At 35.5% G+C, this 13,132-nt stretch overlaps 2 protein-coding genes across 2 annotated transcripts; one reads left to right on the top strand and one right to left on the bottom strand.

Moving 5' to 3' along the window:
- Positions 1 to 803: 803 nt before the first annotated feature.
- On the top strand, positions 804 to 5,306 carry LOC112520241 (two-component response regulator ARR2-like). The gene is made up of 6 exons (XM_025128539.1): positions 804 to 1,151; positions 1,706 to 1,858; positions 2,249 to 2,620; positions 2,731 to 2,807; positions 3,005 to 4,156; positions 4,867 to 5,306. The coding sequence occupies exons 1-6, from the start codon at positions 929 to 931 to the stop codon at positions 4,951 to 4,953; spliced, it is 2,064 nt and encodes a 687-aa protein (XP_024984307.1). The 5' UTR covers positions 804 to 928; the 3' UTR covers positions 4,954 to 5,306.
- Positions 5,307 to 7,061: 1,755 nt separating this feature from the next.
- Positions 7,062 to 10,696, bottom strand: LOC112519673 (COBRA-like protein 7). Its single transcript, XM_025127889.1, has 2 exons — positions 10,094 to 10,696; positions 7,062 to 8,643 (listed from the first exon to the last, which is right to left on the bottom strand). The coding sequence occupies exons 1-2, from the start codon at positions 10,620 to 10,622 to the stop codon at positions 7,217 to 7,219; spliced, it is 1,956 nt and encodes a 651-aa protein (XP_024983657.1). The 5' UTR covers positions 10,623 to 10,696; the 3' UTR covers positions 7,062 to 7,216.
- Between the last annotated feature and the right edge of the window lie 2,436 nt (positions 10,697 to 13,132).

Here is a 13,132-nt window from a genome sequence, read left to right as displayed (position 1 = left end):
TAATTGTTTAAAAAATTGGATTATTTTCAAATCATAATATTCATTATTTATCATTAATATTTATTATATATTATTATTTTCTTGGAAAATAATTTTTTTTCTATGTATTAAATCAGATATCTTTTGCTTGTGTAACAAATGAAATATTTAACAGTAGTAAAAACTACATGTTTGATCTGATTTGGGTTGTAAAAACGTATTATATAGATTTTGTTTTAGGTTGGGTAACCAATCATGTTGTATATACTTAATGTCACATGATGATTATATAACGACAATTAGGATAGAAATTTACTTTAAATGATATTGTACGGACCTTCCGATCAGGCTCTTTTTAGAACGAATATATGTTTGTTTGCTGTCAGTATTTTAAATTGTACGGAACTCCCGATCGAACTCTACGAATCACATCATCGTCTAATAAACCCGATTACGATCAAATATTAATACATTTTCTTGGGAACGATAATAGTGAGTCATGTATGGTAATGATGTATATGATGTATGCACATGTGATATGGGTTTGGCTGGCATGGGGTTAGTTAACATCATACATGAGCTGGATCCACACTCAACGGAGAGACCCACTTTCTAATCAGCAAGAATATTAAAATACAATTAAATAAAAAATTAATAAATAAAACCAAAAATAAATCCAAAAAGATTTAAGCACAAAACCATGTGCTAATATAAATCTCACACACACCCACTTATAATTTCTTCCCCCTTTTCCCTTCTCTCTCTTCTCTCTCTCTCTAAAAGTCGAAATCTTCCAAAAAATTCAGCTTGTGTTTGTTTCTAATTTTGTTCATTTTTCTTGAAATTGGGTTTCATCTTTTTGTCTAAAACTGGTTAAACAAATTGGGTTTGATTCAGAAAGATGAAATTTTTGTGGGTGTGATTGAGTGTTTAATTTGGGGAAAAATCAATGAATCTTGGTGGAGGTCAAGTAGTTAACAAACAATCGGTGATGCCTAGTTCAAGTGGAGCTTCTTGGAAGTCCACCGCTGCCGGCGGAAGTGGTGGCGGAGGCGGGGGCGACGGTGGTGTACCTGATCAGTTTCCGGCGGGTCTTCGGGTACTTGTTGTTGATGATGACCCGACTTGTCTCATGATTTTGGAGAAGATGCTTAGAAACTGCAACTATGAAGGTATATACATATAAACACACACTAAATACACGCTTACTGTGTGAGATTATTTGTTGTTTGATTTATTATTATTGCTTACAACTTCTAAATCTGTCTTCTTTTTTTCTTAATTTTCACTTCAATTTTCATATCATTGATTTCATCATTTCGTTTTTAACTTTTTAATTTTTGATTTTTGATTTTAATTTTAATTTTTTGCTGTATATACTGTTCTATCCATAAAAATCTCTATAAGATTACAAATCTGTGGTAGAAAATTGAAGTAAACAAAAACCCAATTAGATTTAGGGTTCATAAACGTAATGAAATCTTCAGATTCAAAAATAGTTCACAACAATTAAGGGAGAAGATGACGTCAATGTTCTACATGTTTCATTAGGTCAAACCTTTGATGATTTTTCAACATAATTTGACATTTGATTTCTTGTAAATTATCTACTTCTAAATTGAAATTTAGCTTTAATCTGTGTGATAATTGGTTCATGTTGGTTTGATTTTGATTTCTTGAACTCATAATTGATTCAAAGTTCTTGAATTTTGGTGAAATTTTACAGTGACTAAATGCAACAGAGCTGAAGTTGCCTTATCATTTCTGAGGGAAAATAAAAATGGATTTGATGTGGTTATAAGTGATGTTCATATGCCTGATATGGATGGATTCAAACTTCTTGAACACATTGGGATTGAAATGGATCTCCCTGTTATCAGTAAGTCAACCCCTCTAATTTTGACTTTTATGTTTTCAATCCCAACTTCATGTTTCATTGGGTTTCAATTTCTTGATTTGCCCCTTTTATCGAATAGAATTCTCAATGAAATTTTTGATAAATTCATTTCTTGATTAGACGAATCAAAATGCTGATAATCAAGATTTTGAATCTGGCCTAATTTTTCTATTTTCCAGCCGAAAAGGGAAGTGATTTTCGTTATTAGAATGATGTTATATTAATACCCTTTATGACAAATGTATTGAAATATCGGTTTTTGGATGGGAAGTATGATTATTTGAAAAAATTCGATCGGTTTTTGGTGGTAAAAGACTATCTTACTTGACTGTCGAGTTCGTAAAGCTTACTTTCTTATGATTGAGTTCACAGTGATGTCGGCTGATGACAGCAAGAGTGTCGTTATGAAGGGAGTGACTCATGGGGCGTGTGATTATTTAATAAAGCCGGTTCGTATTGAGGCATTACGTAATATATGGCAACACGTGGTTCGGAAACGGAAACACGAGTGGAAAGATTTCGAGCCATCAGCAAGTGCTGACGAGCAGAAACCACCTGAAGAACCCGACTACTCGTCTTCTGCAAACGAAGGGCATAATTGGAAAAACACAAAGAGGAGGAAAGATGAGGATGACGAAGGGGAGGATAGAGATGATTCTTCTTCTTTGAAGAAGCCTCGTGTTGTTTGGTCCGTTGAGCTCCATCAACAGTTTGTGGCAGCCGTTAATCAGCTCGGAATCGATAGTATGCTATTCAATTTCATATCTTCGTAAACTGCACATTCTTTTCCAATTGTTAACTTGTTGATTCAATTATTAATATGTCCTTTATTCCGGAATCTGATATGAATGCAGAGGCTGTTCCAAAAAAAATCTTGGAGCTGATGAATGTTCCTGGATTAACTAGAGAAAACGTTGCGAGCCACCTTCAAGTAAACACCTTTTTCGGTTTCCCCGATCTTTTTTAAGTAAACTTTCAATCAATGTGCTAACGGGTTGCTATGGTTTCTAAAAATGGAAAGAAAAACGCATTCTTTTTTCAATTTTGACTTTGTTTTTGTTCGTTGTTGACTTGTTATGTGATGCATTGAAGACCTTTGTTCCTCACAACTGCAAGAATTTGGTGCAGAAATACCGTCTTTATCTTCGAAGACTCAGCGGGTCCCAGCATCCAGGCGGGATGAACGCCAGCTTTATGGGAGGTCCGGATGCAGGCTACGGGTCCATATCATCACTCAACGGGCTTGATCTTCAAGCTCTAGCCGCCAGTGGTCAACTTGGTCAACTCCCACCTCAAAGTCTTGCAACCCTCCAAGCTGCGGCTCTCGGCAGGTCAACTAACTCCAAATCTCCTATTTCTGCGCCCGTTATCGATCAAAGAAACATTTTTAGCTTCGAAAACCCGAAATCGAGATACACGGAAGTCCAAAGTCAACATCTGACTAATAGTAGTAGTAGCAAGCAGATGAATTTACTTCCTGGGATTCCTACAAACATGGAGCCAAAGCAGTTTGTCAGTTTGCAGCATCAATCTGGGCAGCATTCTTTTGGGAGCATAAACAATCAAGTTCTGATTCAGATGGGTGGTCAAAGTCAAAGTCAAAGTCATAGTCATAGTCATAGTCATAGTCAAGGTCAATCGAATACGAACCCTCATCACGGCTTGAGACCGCCTGTTTTGTCGAGCGAGATGCTGACACGTGGTGGAGTAGTTGACATGGCAACAACGGTGTATAATCCTGTGGTATCACAAGCCTCGTCTCTTGTGGATTTCTCGATGAATCATAAAAATGATTCGTCCGGGAGTAGTTATCCGCTCGGGGGTAGTTTGGGAATTCCAAATCTTGCGTCTGCAACACCAACCCCCCTCCAAGGAGACGGGAACTTAGATACCAAGGTCCCGAGAAGAGGGATTGTTTCAAGTTATGATATTTTTAACGATATAAATCCGAGTGGAATACGTGAATGGGGTTTACAAGATGTCGGTATGACCTTCGATTCGGCTCAACATACAATGCAAGGAGGATCAGGTCCAGTGTTACTTCAACATAACCGTTCTTCTGAGCGGGAAATGGGAGGGCAGAACCGTAATTCTACTAGTGGTAAGGCGATATTCTCTCCAGGGGTTGAAACCGGAAGCCACCGGAATGTTGGTCAACAACGGAACAGTTATGTGGCGGAGAATTCATTGAGGGTGAAAGCGGAAGATGGTAGCTCTCATAATAATACATTATATCCTGAACAATATGGAGATGATCTGTTAGCTGCGATTCTAAAGCAAGTATGTTTTCGGGTCCATATCTCTCTTAATCTTTTGACTTCAATCCGAATTTTTATGACTGCAAATCATATAGAAACCGTCTAAAAGTCAGAAAAAATGAAAACCAGTTTCATGGATGAAACAACACATGAGAAATCGACCAAAACCATCCGATGAATTTGATTTTAAGGTATGGGGTTAGGTTCAGGGGAAAACTGCAAAAAAAATGAAAAACTGAGGATCACCTTGCTAACCATTCATCTAGACGGTATGCACATGTGCATACAAGCAATTTGTCGGGTATGCATATGTGCATAACATGCACACGTGCATAAAAACCAAGAAACGACTTCAGTTACTTGTATGCACATGTGCATACCGTCCACATGAATGGTTATCATAGGATTCCTCAATTTTTTTTCATCTTTTTAAGGTTAAGTTAGGATTCAAATATCATGTTTTGTTCATGTATGTGAATATTTTTGTGTTTTTTTTTTCACATGCAAAACATTCATTGACGTTTCATCTATGAAACAAACAACACTGTATGAATACTGCATGTTCACATGCACATATAAACTGGTTTTCACGGTTTCTAAACTTGTCCTCATCTTCGGTAAGGTTTGAACCAATAACCTCTTGAGAGGTTGGGTTTCACCAGTAGCTTGGATACTCTGGACCGATGGCTCTGGTAAATACTATTAACGTTGTTGGATTATCTTGTGATGCAGCACCACCAGCAGCAACAGCAAGGTGTTGGACAGTCGGAAACGGAGTTTGGGTTTGATGGGTACGCGATGGATAATCTACCGGCATAAGTAGTAGGAGATGTACTCTGTGCTTCAAATGGTGTACATATGCTGCTGCTGCTGCTGCTGCTGCCAAAAGTATAAGAAGATTTGTTGAAATTTATTGCTGGTAGCTGCGTGGTTTTTATGATTATGGTTATGATACAAGCACAATATGCAAAGGCATAGGTGCCCAAATTTTTGACTGCTTTAATTTAGGGAACATGAAAAAACCACCTTATTAGCAACAAAAAACATGATTTCTAGGATTTGAATAATATGGAGTTTTGTGCTTGTTTTTTAAGGTTTTATTTGGTCCCATTTTATAGTTTATTGTGCATATAAACTGTATTTAATGATTGATGAAACCACTACTTTTATTGGAACATGCTCATCTTCTGGAAAAATGGTCGTTTGTTAAACACTTATTCGATTATCTTACCGGATGAACATAACAAGGATAGAGAATGTTACCTGGTAAGAGTGATGATAAGAATAGAGGAATGTTACCTGGTAAGAGTGATGATAAGAATAGAGAGTCTTATAAAGTAAGTGAGGTTGATGACTCTCACTCGGTAAGTACTTATCAAATAAATTATTACATACAGTACTGTTTTGATGGATTGCAATCTTACTTTATAAAGTATATGTTAGAGTGTTGACGTTTACCTGGTAAACATTTGTGTAAACGACTCCTTTATTGATGCTAAAAGTGTTATAGTCTAGCAACAGGTCATATCCCATTAATGCGATAAAAGGCTAAATAAATGTGTTACAATGCTTCTTGATGAGCAGGGACGGTCCCATAAATTATTTTAAAAGGCGGCACCATTTGATCATAAGAAAAAAAATATAGGAATTTTTTTTCAAATGGTGACACCAATTAACTATGAAAATGACACTAACATGATTCGGACTTGGGTGTAGGGTGGAATAAAAACCTTGTAAACCAACACTATCAAATAGAACTTGTTCTCATTGTAGTTTCAAAATACATACGGTGACACACAATAAATTAATATGGTTGCACCGTTCACGAAACCTAATTTTTATCTTTCGACGAAGAAATAATAGAGTGATACGTGTCACCTATACCACATCCTTAGGTCCATCCATGTTGATGAGTCAAGAATATTAAAGCATATGATAAATCTCATCTTAACTCCAATAAAACCTAAATTTGATATATGTTGTGTTTTAATTGGTTGAATATTTAATAGCTTAAAAAGTTGTAAAAGTAAATATTAAATTAAATTTGTTTGGTATAATAAAATATAAAAGTGTTAAATATAACGAATTTATAAAAGCTGATAAATATACACACACAAAATTATAGTTAAGAAAATTATATAAATGTTAAAAATTTATTTTATTTATTTAATAAAATAAATAAACATACATATCCTCGTCATCTTTGGTGAGGTTTAAATCTTCAATCTTCTAAAAAACCAAAGACTCAAATACCGCTAAGCCAAAGACCTTTTGATATTAATAAAATGGTACCAGTACAATGCAGCGAGATACAACTCAATTTTAATATTTATTTTTATTTTTTGTGTCTAAATCAATGTTATAATACGGTTTTATGTGGTTTTGAGAAAACGATAATGGTTTTATTTTTGAATAAAATGTAAATATGAAGATATATCATAAAAAATTGAAAAAAAATGATTGATATGGGTACCAAACTAACTATTTAAAAAATTTCGTTTTTCTATGTATTTCTTTGATTATTTTTTTATTTTTGGTTTAATAATATAACTTTTTATACAAATAATAATTAAGTATTTTATTAAAACTCAATTATTATCCTAATTATATTTTTATATTTAAAATGAGACGTTTATCTTCTATTTGATTATGTTTATCTGTATTAGTTATATAAATTCAGACATGAAGGTTTAATAAATTGTAGATAGACACAATTTACTTGTAATATTGAATATTAAGTATTATTCATCAATAAATAGTATTTCATGCGTAAAAATGGGTTTTAATTTTTTTTATCAAATGCTTTATAATATAGTATAAATTATCTATCTTATCAGCTAAATTTTATTAAACATACAGTTTTGCCGGTTAATTATTTACCAACAACTAATTTATCAGCTAATCAATCACATAAAAAAAAAAAAAAAAGTAAGGAATTAAGATTCAGTTGATCACAAATATGATGTTATAATAAATATGAGAGAGGCACAGGCAGTACAACAATTCTATACAAATCAGTGTTCCATATTTTCCTTTTCCTTAAAAAATAAAATAAATCTACAAAAATCAATCTCCATAGCAACTAATGTTGCATCAACACCACCACCATCATCAACGCCACAATACCGGAAAACACCACACTCAATTCCGGCCGGTAAGAACCGCTGGTCGGAATAACTCGTGGAAGTGCACACTCTTCGCCGTTAAAGAAAACTTTCATCGGAAACCCGTCGCCACCAGCCACGTTGATTCCGGGGGTCAGTTTCTTCGTAAATGAGATCACTGATTGTTGTTTCCCCGGTACCCTCGGATCTTTCTTCGGGTTATCTCCGTCAACTTCCGCCACCAAATAGTTCAGTCCCGGAAGACCCTGCATAAATATCGTATCGTTCACCCCATTCAACTCGAGAGCACTTGCGTTGAATGAGTACGCTTTCTCGAACCCAGGGGCAGATTTGTCAAATTCGGCAGCCACAAACCAGTCAGCGAAAGAAGTCTCGTCCCAGTTGAAGAGGGTGATCCGGGCAGACCATCCTCCGCGATAGTCGGTGAGCAGGTGCCAGTTGAGACTGACTCCACAGTGATCACCACAAGGCAATGGGTTCGGGATGGTCCGGCGTTGGAGGCTGGCCCATGCGGTTGAGAGTGCGGTTCGGTTATCAAACGGAACGAGAAGAGCTTGAGCCGGGAGAAACAGAGCTGGTGCGGTGGTACTGCATGTTCGCGAGTTTGTGCTACTCGGGCAACCACAAGCACAAGTTGGGCAAGGGATGATGGACTCGTTGTAGTAAGCAGAGAATGACACGCAGCATCGGGGGCTCGAACCTTTCGCTTGTGTGATATTGCAGACCACTTGCCAGCTAGAGACCGCAGTCGAGCCAGGTAGTCCACTAGGGTCCTCGAACTGGCTTGGGCTAACGCGTACCGGCGGGCCACATTTGTAATCCGGGTTTAGCCTGCCACTGATTTTGAAATTCTGAGGGGGAATGAGTTCAGACCGGTTCAAATCCGGAGGCATCTTGAAAACTTCTAACTGGAAAGCCGATTTCGACTTGCTGGGATCCATGGTCGGGGGCAAGATCGTGCCATTCCGGCAACAAAACGGAATGTTTCCCCGTTGGGTATTGTTGGTCATTTCGAGGGGTAAGTCGATCAGCGTGGGCCGTCTTTCGCAATTCAAAACATTCGAGAAATCCATTCTTTGGTAGAATGCACCTTGTGGACCGAAGATGCACTCGGATGAATCACGAGTGAAGGGATACGCTCCTTTTATATCGTTGATGAACTCATCCCGCATCCAGTCCCAGGTTAGGTTCCAATTATCGAGCCGACCAAGAGAATTATGGTTCTCAATGGTCACCTCGGCCCAGTAATTTGACTCGTAGGTTCGGATCACATCGTACATGATCGTGAGATCGCCAGATTGGCGTGGAAGAAACTCGTCTCCTACAGTCACGTTGGTTACTGCATCTGGATCTTTCCTACAGCAAACTTGCATAACTCGTGTCCCTGGAAGATTAAGAACCAAGAACAATCAAAATCAAACGAAAGATCTAGCAAGAAACTCGACAAGATTTAGTCAAAACCACGGATTGTAAACCATTGACTTGAAAAACGAACAACTGGGAACGAACCAAGAACGAAACCAAGTCCAATGAATGGTTAAAGACTCATTTTTCGCCAACAATGCTACTGAACATGTCAAACGAACCTAACCAAAAGATCATGCTAGATTTCTCCTCAGATCATCAATGTCATTCAAGAAATTAATAAAGATTTAGTCGAAAGAACAAATCATCAACAATCAGATTGACAAAATTAAGATTGTGAACTAACAAAGAACGAGTCGAAGTCAAACATTTGAATAAAGACTCAGTTTTTCTTCGATGGTGCGATTGACTGCTTCAAATTCACATCTATCGAGCCTCAAACCCGAATCATTCATGATTGAACTGAACACATAAAGCTAAATCCTTAAAGAATTTGAAGCAGTAGTAAGAATTTAAAGATCAAATTATTATAAGACTTCCATTAATTTGACTAAGAGGCTGTTGGTTGGTTTTCCATCAAGTCCTGTATGAATGAAGCTGACTGTATGGATTAATCTGTCTGTATGGATTAGGAAGATTTTTGTTTGGGAAGGTTTTTTCATGGATGAAAGGAGCATGTTTTTCAAATGGGAGATGAAAGGTTTAGAATTTTTTTGGCTTTCTACATAAAGCTCCCTCTAGAAGCTTATTGATTAAGTCACTTTCTATATCATTAGGCCACTACCAAACGGTCATATATAGCTGACCAAACAAGCCGTGAGTCCCATTAAGCTGCTACCAAACGGTCATATATATAGCTGACTGAATTAGCTGTGAGTCTCGTTAAGCTGCTAACAAACGGAAATTAATCATTGGACATCAAAGTCAAATACCATCACAAGATAGTTTGTTTATAAAACTGAAAAATAATTCTCTAACTTTTCAATTGCTCAGAAACAAACTTCAAAAGTTCGAAGCAATTGTAACAGAACCCAATTCAAATTGAAGTTAATCAAGAACCCTAAAATGAAATGGTCAAACAATTAATATCAAGACAGCATTTCCCACACGTCAAAATTAATTTTTATAGAATTATAAGAGAAATTGGTAGAATTTGAAACAGAAAGAATCGGTCAAACAATTTGAAAACAAAACAGCATTTCCCAAAAGTCAAAAATCTTTCTAAAAATTTCAAATAAATCAACAATAAATAGATCAAACCTGCAATTTTTAACCATTTTACAATAACCCATCTCAAGTAAGATCAGGTCAACAGAAACCCTTCAATGATTTGATCAGATAGCACACATCAGATTCAAAATAGATGACTTAAAAGCCATCAAACATAGAGAAATCCATTAAGATTTTTTCATCGATTTTAAGCTATTAGAAATTGAAACGAAAAGATGATGAAAAGGGGGGGAAATTACCTTCCATAGTAGGTCTAGGGCAAACAAATCCATCATTAACAAGAGAGATATTTGTTGGCATAGGAACATCAGGTGGCCCGACTCCGAATTGCGTACCCAAAAAATCAACCTGAACAGACATTTGATTCACATCTCCAGCAGTTTCAATGGCAGTCTTGAGATCAGCACTTGGGAATCCAGCAAAAACAGTCCCGTTTCCAACCGGACCGGGAAGAGTAGCGGACCCATCAGCAATCACGGCGTTAGAAGATGAGACCAAATACTCATCGTGCTGAAATCCAACAAAAACCCTCCATGATTTGAGCTCTTCATCGGCGTTGTTGAGGACCCTGAGGGTTGATTCGAAGCGGTAGGGTTGGTTTGATGTTCGTTCTGGTGGAAGCTGGGATCCGGAGGTGTAAGTATAGGATAAGAAGATACCGTTGCAGGAATCGGAAGCGGGTGGCGGCGGCGCCGATGGAGTTTGGGCGGTGGTAATGGTGGTGAGAAGGAGGAGAGTGGCGAAGATGAGAGAGAAGGTGGAAGCCATGTTTGAAGAGAGAAAGAGAAAGAGGAAGAAAAGCGTATGTAAAGAAGAGGGAGGTGAGATGTGAATTGGGCGAAGACACGGACACAGCTTGTTTGCAGCTGTATTTGGTCTTTAATTTTATACAAGATTTGTTTTTTCATTTAATTAAATTAAAATATATATTAACCATTAAATTAATTAAAATATATATTAATATATTATTATTGGTAACAAAGTTTTAGAAATTAGTTTGAAATTAATCACTAATTTGAAGAACAAAATCATTAAAAAGTCGTATTTTTATTAATTAATTATTAAAGTTAAAAAATATTTTACATTAAATACGAATTATATATTTTTTAAAAGAAAATAATGGATTTTTTTTCTTCTTAAAAAAATAACGAATTATATTTATAAAATATGCGTATTTTTCAAAAAAAACTTTGAAAAGGTAAAGGATTTTTGAAAGAGTAAACTACGGTTTTAGTCCCTGTAGATTGTCTAAAATTGCTATTTTCATCTTTTCAATATTTAGATTACATTTTATGTCCCTGTATTTCACAATTTCTTTTGTTTTCGTGCATTTGAGACTAACTTCGTTAGAAAATTTGTTAAATATTTGGTCATTTCATTTGTCTTTGTTTTCCCTTTTATTAATTAAATAATATTGTAATAGTACAAGTTTTCTGCCACCTGCATACGAAGAAGAGAAAGTAAAAGAAGCCCTTTCAAAAACCCCCGTTGTCTCCAAGACTCGTCATCTTCAAATTGAATAACATGATCTTCATAACTAGCTTTGTTGTGGATCTAACAACACGCCTCGAATCCATGGATGGAGACTCGAATGTGCTGATTCACCAACCTCACTACTTGGAAATATGTTCAAAAAACCATGTCTGAAAAAGGATGAATCGTTGTTGAAAAGAAATCTATGGGTAATATAAACATAGCTGGGAGTTTCTTCAAGTATGAATCAAGCGAATCTAAACTCTGTTTTGAGCCAAAGAAGGGTTATCTTATACACTCAAAACTCTCGTAAAACATAGTATATTACAATAACTGCATCCATCTATCATCTCTCGAGATTATAATAATGTTGCATTTTTTGTTGGTTTAGGATGTTACAAATGATACCAAAGTCGTGAACTGCACTAGTGTGGGCTCCCAAGGGGGTGGATTGTAAGATCCCACATGGGTTGGGGAGGGGAACAAAAGTTACCTTATTAGAAACAGAATACCTCCTCTATTAGACATGTTTTAAAATAGTAAGTTTAGATGTGGACAATATCTGATTCGGTTGGCCTGAGATGTTATATTTTTCTATGAAGAAGACAAAAAAAAAAACCAATTAATGCAATTTCTCTAAAGAAAACTCCCAGTTCACTTAACTACGAATTGTGATGCTTTTTCTCTCAAGAAAACCAAATCCTAATTCACGTAACTGAGGAATTCCAACTACGACTTTCTCTTTAATACTTGAATCTAACTCTTGTCAAAACACGCTCAATTGTGGATAGTTGTTTGTATTTATTTGAAACCCTGTACCAATTTGATGGGTATCTAGGAAAAACCCATTAGTTGAACGATAAACAGAGACCAGGATTTGGTAAGGTGTTCATCGAGGGGAAGAGTGAGGGTAGCTCATCAGAGTTGGATGATAGAGGGGAGCGGGCGGCAGAAAAGAAGGGTTTTCTTGGGGTTGGATATATACATCCAAATATTTATAACTTCGAATAAAAAAATAAAAAGAAATTATAAAAAGATCAAATAACCTTCATTTAACGGACTTCTCAATGGAGTTAGTCAAAAGAACGATCAACATAATTTGAAAAGTGTAAGGATGAAAATAGAAACTTTTGACAAACTACAGGGACCAAAAAACATAGTTTAGTCAATCTTTTTAAAAAAATGTTAACGTTGGGGGTATAATCAATGATGTTTGGGAGTGGGCCGCTACTCGCTTTAACGAGACCATGAAACACATCTTTAGAAATTGTCGTACGCACCTTTTTATCTTATTTTATATTTTATATTATTACTAGAAGCGTACTCGCGCAATGCAGCGAGATACATCGGGATTTTAATTTCATTTTATTCTTTATCTCAATCGATATATAATATGACTTTATGTGATTTTGAGAAATCGATGATGTTTTAATTTTTGAATAAAATATATGTTTGAAGATATCAATAAAATTTGATAAAAATATATCGATATTAGTATTAAATTARCTATTTGAAATTCCTYATTTTTTTGTGTAATTTTTTAATTCAATTTTTTTATAATTTAATTTATGTACAATAACGAAGTAATTTATATTTGGTTTAAAAATATAATTGTTTTATAAAGATAATAATTATTTATTTTGTTGGAACTCGATAATTATTCTAATTATATTTTAGATTTTTATATTTTAAAATGAGATGTTCATCCTTTATTTGATTATGTTTATCCGCAGTTATTTATACAAATTCAAACATCGAGCTTTAATAAGTTGTACTTATGCATAATTACTTGTAATCTTGAATTT

Source organism: Cynara cardunculus (genome assembly GCF_001531365.2).
Source record: "Cynara cardunculus var. scolymus isolate 2C chromosome LG 10, CcrdV1, whole genome shotgun sequence".
In the NCBI taxonomy this organism is placed as follows: domain Eukaryota; kingdom Viridiplantae; phylum Streptophyta; class Magnoliopsida; order Asterales; family Asteraceae; genus Cynara; species Cynara cardunculus.
The sequence above is the reverse complement of the archived record's forward strand: the minus strand, read 5'-3'. Positions and strand labels throughout refer to the sequence as shown.